The sequence below is a fragment of the Fukomys damarensis genome, unplaced genomic scaffold (assembly GCF_012274545.1).
Source record: "Fukomys damarensis isolate Sample0158 unplaced genomic scaffold, DMR_v1.0_HiC HiC_scaffold_20, whole genome shotgun sequence".
Classification (NCBI taxonomy): domain Eukaryota; kingdom Metazoa; phylum Chordata; class Mammalia; order Rodentia; family Bathyergidae; genus Fukomys; species Fukomys damarensis.
The window spans coordinates 1,734,745-1,745,288 of record NW_022900932.1 but is presented as its reverse complement, the minus strand read 5'-3'; the positions used below and the strand labels follow the sequence as shown (position 1 = coordinate 1,745,288).

The 10,544-nt window shown below is 44.8% G+C and overlaps 1 protein-coding gene across 1 annotated transcript in view; it reads left to right on the top strand.

Annotated features, from left to right (window-relative positions):
• The first annotated feature begins 265 nt into the window (after nucleotides 1-265).
• LOC104862963 (HLA class II histocompatibility antigen, DR beta 5 chain-like) overlaps nucleotides 266-10,544 on the top strand; it is a 16,674-nt gene continuing 6,395 nt past the window's right edge. The window contains exon 1 of the mRNA XM_010625200.1: nucleotides 266-464. Within this exon, the coding sequence (XP_010623502.1) occupies nucleotides 359-464 (106 nt within the window). The 5' untranslated portion in view covers nucleotides 266-358. The remainder of the gene's footprint in view (nucleotides 465-10,544) is intronic.

Here is a 10,544-nt window from a genome sequence, read left to right as displayed (position 1 = left end):
GCTCAAACCTGCGAACGCAGCACCGTCCATCACAGAGCTGGTTCACCATAGCAGTCCAATTAAAATGTTTCAGATGTGACCGAATCAGACCTTTAAAATATGACATAAAAACAGTCCTTTCAATGAAGGAAATTCTAAGTTTCTGAAGAGGACCTTCATTTTGAAACTCTGACTAGCAACTGATGATGCGACTCACCTCTGATGCTGATTGGTTCTTCTACACCGGGCTTGCCCCACCCGGCACCAAAGAAATGAGTTTCTCGGTTCTTATTTGGAATGTAGGTGGACAGGGGACATATTTCTCCTCAAGTAGGACTTCACTGCTCTGCTCCGACCAAGTCCTCTCCTCTTTTCCAGCATGCTGTGTCTGTGGCTCCCCGGAGGCTCCTGCATGGCGCCTCTCCTCATGGCAGTGACCCTGATGGTGCTGAGTCCTCCCCTGGCTTTGGCCAGGGACACCCGACGTAAGTGCGCCCCTTAGCTGGTGAGCCACGGTCGGTGGGAGTAGGAATGGAGTTAACTTCCTCACTGTGTCCAGGCCAACTTCCTTAAAGCTTGAGACATTTTCTTTGGTGAAGTTACCTTCACTCTGTGGATTCTTTTTTTTTTCTTTCAGCTTTAATTGAGTTTATTGGTACATTTTAGGGATACAGTACAGTTACATTCATTGTTGGGATCTTGTACCTCTACATGACAGGTCTTGGTTCTCATTTCCTCCCCTTGTCCCTGCCCTCCCTTCACCCCCTCCTCCCCTCCCCATCTACAAACACTTTATTTCCATCTTTTCATTATCTCACATTTTTTTTTCTTTTCCCTTATTACCCTTCCCCTACCCGTCCCACCTTTCCTACACCTTTAGCCTCTTTCTTCCCATTTCACAATGCACTCTGTGGATTCTAAGTTATTTCCAGCGATAGGAGCCTGGGTGCTTGTCCTTCCTATGAGGCTCGTGTGAGAGGATTTGTTACAGAAGCCATTTCTTTTCAAGTCTCGAGTAAAAACTCCAGACTCAAATCACATAGCTCAGGGCCTTGAGAGGACTTAGGAATAAGACGTTAAACTGATTTCCAGATATAGCACTTCCCTCTATTTTATTGCTTTACGCCAACAAAGGGAAGATTTCTCTTTAAAAAGAAAATTCTATTGCACAGTTCTATTATATTTTATGTGTATAACATGGTTCTCTTTTTCAGTAGAAAGTAGTAAAATATTGTACTTTAAAAGATTTCTCTAAAAGTTTCAGCTGGAGCCTAGATTTGAGCGGTTTTCCCCAGAAGGTCCTGTGTTCCTTCCTCCCCAGGCTCAGTGCTGATGCTCCTGTCATGCGTGGGGCTGAACTGAGCAGTATCCTCCGTCACCTCCCTTCTTTCTTCCTGAGTTCCGTGGTTATGTGCTGTATCTCTGTGTGGGGGGCTGTGGTGCGGGTTGGGGTTAGCACTCTCTCGTCTGCTCTTAGCAGCCTGCCGTGGAAATACAGATGCTTTGTACTTGGAATCACCCTGTAGACAACCAGCATCTGTGGGAAGTTCTTTGTTGCCTCAGTTACAGGTCTGGAAACCTGACATAGGCTAGTGTTCATTTCATTAATCTCCTCTGAACCTTTCTGTACTACCAGTTTCCCCTCACAGCCTACATTCTCTGACTTGGACCCACAAAATGGTTTGAACTAGTTTAAATCAAATGGATGAGAATCTACATTTAAGTGAAAAATAATCAGACTATCGGCAATGTTTGGTGCCTCAAAGTCTACGTACTAGCAGGAGTGCAAAGAGAGTGTGGGGGCCAATACCATCTCGTGGGCTTAAGGCCAATAAGCAAGGAAAGGAAATCCCATTGGTCTATTGGGGTCTTAACCCAATTTCATAGGCTATTTCCCATTGTTCCCTCTCTTTTTCTTAAGCAGCCCTAGTGGGTTAGCTCCATCTCCACTTCCTTCCTCACCTTTCACCAGCAAGGCCTTTACTTTTACTGAAAATCTTTGAAATTTGCACAGATCATAAGAGATCCATTAGAGAAGTAAAATTTCAAGGAAAATTTCCCTCTTTTTCTTCAGATTGCCTTTTCTATACTTGTGAATACCTAGATTTAGAGGGATTTAAAAAGACCATGTTTGTCTGAATTTCTCACAGGCAGTGGGACAGACGTGGTGGTCATAAGAATTAAAGGATGTTGGAGGTTGAACCCCTTCCTCTCTACAGCCTCACAGTGATCAGTTCAACAGGACACTGGTTGTTGTGTTTGGACCACAGGTAATTTTCAGAGCAAGGATTGTATCCTGGACTGTTGTAGAATCAGAGGATTCTACTGGGACAAGATAGAAAAGACTCACAGAGTCCACCTAATGTCAGGGAAGAGAGACAATAACCGAAGAGATATTTAACAAAAACAAATTTCAGAGAGCAGAAGTACTCTGATGAAAAGATATCAAGGCCGTGGGACGGAGAGAATGGATTCTCCACACTTCACTCTACGCATGAAGGAGCTCTCCCTGAGAGAGTGGCATTAAGCCAAGGCTGCAATAAGGAGAAGCCAGTCATGTGAAGACCTGAGGGACAAATGCTCCATGGACGTGAGCAGGGGACAGGATAAGTTGTAGGAAGATGTGTGATGTGTGTAGGGCACAGAAAGAAAGCAGAGAGGCTGAAGTGTGGAGAGCGAGGCATTGGGCTGGGGTTGCGTGAGATGAGGGAGGTTGCAGAGGAGGTCAGCACATGACCAGACTTGGCCCCAACAGCCAGGGGAAGAAGTGTGAGTCACGTCTATCCAGATATGCAGGTCTGCAGGAGCATTGCAGGAAAGCAAATGTATATTCAGTTTTATAACATAATCAAAGCTTCTGTGGAGAAGATTGCTATGGGGAGAAAAGCGACTACTTAGGAAGGAACACAGTAGAGTTCTCCTGGGAAGACAAACTTGGGTGTCATTAAGTGTAGCTGTGATGAAGATCATGATAAAGATAAAGACTTTTTGTACATTTGGCAATGAATTAGATATAAGATCAGAAGAAAAGTCTAGCTTATCTCTCATAATTTTGTCTGAAATAAATTCATAGATGAAGTGCTGCTTGCTTAGACTGAAGGGGTCAAAATGGAAAATGGGTCGTTAGAAGTAGAGATTTTGGGCAAGTTAAGACTGAGGTCATTTTGGCATCATGTAGACCCATAAATAGATGAATTTATACATCTGCAGCACAGGTGATGTCCAGTCTGGAAAGTGTTTGCTGACCTTGTTGACACATACACTGTGTTGAATTCTAGAAAAGTCAAACAGGTTATGAGGAAAGAGACAATGGTAACAAGAAAAGGGAAAGGACCAAGAAATGTACAGGGAAGGAGGGACGGTGATGTTGGAGGAAAACCAGGGGAAGCGATGCATGTAAATGCGGGACAGCACACTGTTTCCGAGGGGAAGGGGTGGCCAGTGCTGGTGAGGCCTGCAGAGGAGGTAAAGGGCCAGCGAGACGGAAGTGTTTCCTGGGTGCCGCAGATTTCTGTTTTGCAGTGTGGTGAGCATTGAAGATGGAAAGTGGACGGGACAGTGTGGGGAGAGCATGGGAGATAAGTGAGTGAAGCTGGACTGAAGATTCCTTTGAATGGCTGGGGTCAGGGGAAGATTGTGTTTTGGGCCTAGGGGACACTTGGACCTAATGTGACAGAATTATTCACACAGCCAATGCACTTTTATTTATTAACTACTTTGCATACAGCAGTATTACCCTAGTGCTATGGTTTAGATTAAGAATGTCCCTGATGTCCTGATGTGGTCACAGGGAGGGCTTTTGAAGGTGATTGAATGTAAGTGATCCAGTTTACTTTCCTTAGGAGATGTGCTCAGGCTAGAGGAGGGCGATCACTGGGGCCAGACCTAGAAGGATGAATCTTTTTTATTTCATTGAGTTTATTGGTACATTTTCGGTATACGGTACGGTGACATTCATCATTGGGATCTTGCACCTTCACATGGCAGATCTTGGTTCTCATTTTTCCCCTTACCCCTGCCCTCCATGTCTGGCTCCTCCCTCTTTCTCTGCTTGCTGCCCACCATGACACCAGCTTCTTTCCTCTTCCCAGGGCCTCCCCCTATGCCGTTTCTCTGGTGAAGCCTGCTTAACAGGGACTGAAACTTCTGACTCTGAGACACAATGAGCCTACCTGCATTAAGCTGTGGGTGTCCAGCTTGTGTCTCAGCAGTGAGGAAGCGCCTAAGACACCTAGTGACGAGGCAGGAAGGGTATGACAGGCAGGCTGGTCTCTGTCAGGATGGAGTCTTGTAGCATTGCAGTGGCTTATATGTTTCAGTAAGTCATTGCAATAACTTTCCTATCCTATGCTTAACATTTGAACACACACACACACACACACACACAAGTGGAATCAAATGCAGTGGTACCTCAGTTCACAAACTCAATTGTTTTTACTAATTTAGTTGAAAACTGAGTCACATTCCACGGTGAGGTTCGATGTTGACTTTATGTGGAAATTTGATTTGGTTCTCATGCAATTTGGTTTTAGACTGGAATCTTGGAAAGCCTTGAGCTCATGAACCAAGGTAGATATATATAGACCCACAATTTCACTTCTGAAGCCGAGGAGGAAATTAGTATTTTGGAAATAAACCATTAATACTGCATTTGCCCATTAGTAATAGAACATTTCCAGTGGATATAGGTAGTAACCTGTAACTAAGCACAACAGAATTTCTACCAATCAAGCCATAGATACCTATGCGTCAGGTAGAAAGAAGGAAACATAATAAATTTGCAGAATTAAAAATGGTAAGTTAAGTAGAAGGATAAATACATAATCAGTTCTAGTACGTTTATCCTTAATGAAACTCTTTGCTAGTTGCTGATAATTGCATACAGCTCACATTAAGCTAAACCCAATGCCATCAATAATACACATTCATATTTTTACATTTCATTGTTGGAAGATCTCAGAAACCCGCACACATCACGGTCAATACTGTGACCACTTGCAAACCGAGCTGGGCACTTCTGATTTCAGTGAGTGACGCAGCAGCACTGCCTACGTGGCCCTCTGTGGCTGTCAACAGTGCGGCAGCTCTGCCTCTCTAGGAGACTCTGAGGAAGCTGCGATGACCTCCGGATCCAGGGGAACGCACGTCATTCAGGCTTCAGGTTAACGGATCCCCTGTTCTCACAGCATCACCTCCGAGGGTCCCTGCGTCTCTCCCTGTGCTGTCAGAGTCCCCACTTCCGTCTTCCCAGCACTCGGGTTGCATCCGCCCGGGGTGTGATGGTCAGTGCTCATCACTACGTCTCAGGCTTATTCATGTTTTATCTGATAAACTTTCCTTATATTGAAATGGATAAGATTTACTCTCACTAGTGACAGCCTTGCTTGCACAAGCTTTCTCCGCTGTTCACTCATGAATAGCAGCACCAGTCTGTGGCAAACACTTGCGGTGGATTCATGAAGTGTGAGCTTTAAAATGACATCTGGCAGCTGCTTTGTCCCCCGTGGTGGTTCCTAGGGCCTCTTTACACTGCAGGAAGCAGAGTTTGAATTCCCAGCACTCTGGCTTCCTATGGGACGAGTTTCTCTGTTCCTTAGCCTTGGCCTCTGGTGCTGTCCTGGGGAAACTCCACCTCACTCCTCACAGCACTGAGGAGCGAGCCGTATGCATCACAGCACGGGGACAGGGAATTTAGTTTTCTCCCAGCCCTGCTTGCTTGCAGTGAATTTAAGCCACCTAAAATGGACTTGAGCCACAGAGAAAATAAATCGGCAATTGTCCAAAATTTCTTCTGTGAAGAATAATTCACAAGTGAAATATACTCTTCAGACATCTTCATTTTGCCTTTTCCCCCGTTATCCTCACTTTTTTTCTCATCTCGGATTTGTCAGATGATTTACACCGGGTTCTGGCCCAGGGAGAGTTCGCATCTCGCTCCCCACCTCCTGACCCCAGCACTCGGGGGGACGTTCCGGGAATCACCCCACCCAGAGCACCGGGAGTCCTCAGCTTGAAGCACGGACTTTCACTGCGCTGCTTCTACTGTTCCGGAGCCAGGTGTCCCGCAAAATTCTGCCTTCCTTTCCAGTTCAGTTCACTGTGCTTCATTTCAGCTTATTTCATTAGTAAAACAAAGAATTCAGTCAGGCTGTTTGAGAAATCCGCCTCTGTCTTATGGAATCCAGTCATTGCACGTTTAAGAGGTTCACTTTTCATCTTTGAACCTTCTCGATGTCCCCTCGTACTTTATGCGTTATTAGTCATCACCGTGCTGATTCTGAACAACTGTGTGTATGTGGAATAAAGTGCAGCCTGCTTGCTGCTGTACTTCGGGTGTGGACGTCCCCAAAGTCCGTGTGTTAAAAGCTTTGGCTTCAGCTCAGAAGAAACTTGAAGCCGTGGCCCAAGGGGAGGCTTAGGTCATGGACGGAGCCTCAGAGGGACTGCGGGTGCCAGTGTCGCCTCTGTCTTTCGTGCCCCAGCCGTGAGATGAGCGTGTTGTTCTCTGCGAGCCTCCTTCCAGGTCACCTGCTCCACAGGCACAGGAGCAACGCGTTTCCCCACCATGGAGGGAAACGACCCTGTGAGCCCAAATCAGTCCTTCTTCTTTATAAGCTGCTGATCTCGGGTGCTTTGTCACAGTGGTGGAAAACTAACAGGATTGGGACACATTCTTTCCATAATGTGCTTTGAACTTTTGCAATTATTCTACATTCCTTTTTCCCCCATAACCCTGCCCATTTACAAAGACTTTGTTTTGATTTTTTCATTTTGTCATATTTTTTCTTCTTATATCCTTTGCCATACCCTTTCCATTTCCCCTACCCCTTTAGACCTGTTCTTCCTATTTCACATTGTCAATTATACAATTTAGATTTTATCTTTTAATTTTTCATACCAGAGAAACTATTTGGTATTTACATGTGTGTGTCTTATTTATTTCTCTTAAGAGTATGGTCTCATTATGCATCCATTTTCCCATGAATGACCCCAGGTCATCCTTCTTTATGGCTGAGTAGTACTCCATTTTATAGAAAAATCACATCTTTATCTAGTCTCTAACTGATAGGCAATTGGGCTGTTTCCAAGTATTTGCTATTACAAACTGTGTATTCTATATTCTTTTATTTATTTTTTGGTGCCAGGGATTGAAATCAGATCCTTGTGCTTGTGAAACAGGCAGTGGAACCACTGAGCTAAATCCCCGGCTCTGTATTCTTTATTATTGATAATACCAAATGGTTGCATGAATTTGGTCATATTTACTAGTTTATTTTTAAAAATCTGACATTTTCTCTAAATGTAAAGTTTCAATTTCAGTGTGTGTGTGTGTATGCACATATACATGTATATACATACATATATTTGCGATAAAAGGTGTGATTAAAAATGTGTTTAAATATTTTTAAAAAATTACGGTTAACTACACATTGCCTTTAGTTTCCCTGAAAATCTACCCACTTGCTTTAAACACACACCCTATTGTTCTGCCCCTTCCTGAGCACATCTGGAATCACCTTTTGTGTCTTCAGCTGCCCTGTCCTGGCTCCTCCATCAGTTCAGAGCGTCCACCGTCCATGGTGACTGTGACTCAGGGAGGAGCCAGAGTCACAGGGCTCAGGGCTGTGGAGAGGACTCCGGTGGGTGCGGATTCACCATGGTGGTTTCCTGATCCCGCCTTTCTGGGGATGTGGAGTGGTTCCTGGCAGCGGCACTCACTGTGCTTTTAAAAATCACACCAGTTATAGACAGTAACAAGAGTATCCAGAGCTGCTCCAGGGTAAAAGAAGTGTTGTTTTAGTGGGTTTTCGTGGTACACTTTAGATGTGCATAATGGACACATTCATCTTAGGGAATTTGTACCTGTACCTGACACATCTTGCTTTGTCTTTTTTTCCCATCCCCTCCCCTCCCTTCAATCCTTGTGCTCCTCTATTTACAAAAGATTTGTTTCTATTCTTTTCCTTTCCATCCTTTCTTTTTCTTTTCCCTTCCTTTCTTTCCTCTCGTCTACCCTCCTTGTTCTCCTTCCCCTATGAGCCAGGCATGTTTAAGTATTGAATTTTCTCTGGGGTGAGAAGCCAAAAATATAATAAGATACCCAGCAGAGGGATGGCTGGGTCAAATGGAACCTCCAGTCCCAGCTGTTTGAGGTATCTCCGTACAGATTTCCACAGTGGATGCACCAGTCTGCAGTGCCACCAACAAGGGAGAAGGGTTCCTTTCTCCCCACAACCCCGCCAACATTTGTTACTGTGTGATTTCTTGATAGCAGCCATTCTTTGTGGGGTGAGGTGGAATCTCAGTGTTATTTTCATCTGCATCTCTCAAATGACTAGTGATGTGGAACATTTTTTCATATATTTACTTGCTGTTTTAACTTCTTTGTCTGTGAAATGTCTGTTCATTTCAGATGCCCATTTTTGAATCGGGTCTTTATATTGGCTGATTGTTTTGAGTTCTTTATATATTCTGGATAGTAGTCCTTTGTCTGAGGAGCAGCTGGTAAAATGTTTTTCCCCACATAGTAGGTGGTCTCTTAGTTCTGTTGATGGTTTCTTTTGCAGTGCAGAGGCTGATAAGATGAAATCCCAGCTGTTGATTCTTTCTGCTAGCCCCTGTGCTACTGAGGATTTCTTCATGAAATCTTTTCCTATGCTAATATCTTCAAGAGTTCTGTCTAACTTATCTTCCAGCAAGTTTAGTACTTCTGTTTTAATATTTACATCTTTAATCCACTTGGATTTTAATGTAGTACATGGTTAAAAATAAGGGTCCAGTTTGAATCTTTGACATGTTGAGATCCAGTTTTTCCAACACCATTTATTAAAGAGGCTATCTTTTCTCCACTGAGAATGGTCAGCTCCTTTGTCAAAGATGATGGGAGAATCATATCACACAGATATACGTGCACCTATGTTTATAGTGGCACAGTTTGTAATAGCTAAAACTTGGAAACAGCCCATTAGCCCATCAGTTGGAAACTGGATAAAGAAGATGTGGTTTTTCTATGAAATGGAATACTACTCAGCCACAAAGAATGAGAAATTAGATTCATTCATAAGAAAATGGATACATATTGAGGATATACTCCTAAGTGAAATAAATAAGTCACACACGTAAGTACCGAATAGTTTCTCTAAACTATAATAGTACATGAGATCCTAATGATATAGTTGACAATGTGAAATAGGAAGAAAGGGACTAAAGGTGTAGGGAAAGTGGGAAGGGTAGGGGTAAGCTAATAAGGGAAAAGGAAAATATGAGAAAATCAAAACATGGAAATGAAGTGTTTGTAAAGGGGGAGGGAGGAAGGGTGAAGGGAGGGCAGGGACAAGGGGAAAAAATGAGAACCAAGTCCTGTCATGTAAAGGTACAAGATCCCAAAAATGAATGTAACTGTACTGTATAACTAAAATGTACCAATAAACTCAATGAGGGAAAAATATAATAAAAACAAAAATTTATAAAGTATATGGAGAAATTTTAAAAATGTAGACATCAACCATTATTTAAATGAATCACCATTTTTTTTTTTTGTACCACGCATTAAACACAGTACCTTGTTCTTGCCATATAGGCAGAGGCATCACTGAGCTGCATTCCTGGCCCAAATTTAATTTTAAGACAATTTCTCATTGAGTTCTTAAACTTCCCAGGCTAGGCTTGAACTTTCTTTTTCCTTTTCTTTCCTTTTTTCTGGACCATGGATTGAACTAAGGACCTTGTGCTTGCAAGGCAGGCGCAGCACCACTGAGCTAAATCCCAGGCACCCAGTCACCACTTCTGCGTGCGTGTTACACACACAGGTGTGCACGGTTCTGTACCTTGAAACTAAGGGACCCATGTGACCCGTGAGGTTCCTGAGATCCACCTTCACCCCGAGATTCCTTTCAAATGAAGTTGGCAGCACAGTTTCCACACGACGTGGCTTTCTGAACTGAGAATTCAGATACAGGACTGCTGACCTGTGTGGGTCCTCACTTTCAGCTCCTCCAACCTATTTCACAGCCTCCCACTACTTCAAACCCCAATCCTGGAGTCAACTACAGGGCTGGATCCAGGTGACTTCCGGCCAGCCCTTACCCCAGTCCTTACTCCCGCCCACCTAGTTCCTGTGCCTCAGTGCCCGCTGTCTCCTGGTTCCTTGATGAAGATCACGGAGTCTTGGACCCCTCTGCACATGGCACCGCCTTTCCCTTTCCCCAGAACTCGGGCCTGGCCCTCGCCTGTCCCTCCACAGGGGAACTGCACCTCTCCAGGCACATTTCAGTCCCTTCTCAGTCCTCCCAGGGCCCTGTGGTCCCTGAGCTCTGCCTGCTCTTCTCTGGGCAGAGCCTGCCCCACTGTGCCCTCCCTGCTCCCCTGAGTCCCTGGGTTTGGCCTCTGTCCCTCCTGCTCCCCTCCCCAGTGTGGACTCCCAGGGTCTGCTTTCCTGCTGTGGGCTTGCAGGGGAGGCAGGGGGAGCCTGGACAGGAGCAGGAGGCCCGGGTGAGGCAAGGGGAGCCCCTGGGGGCTGAGAGGCAGAGGGCGGAGGGGCTGTGGGCGGGGCCTGGGCAGCAGGT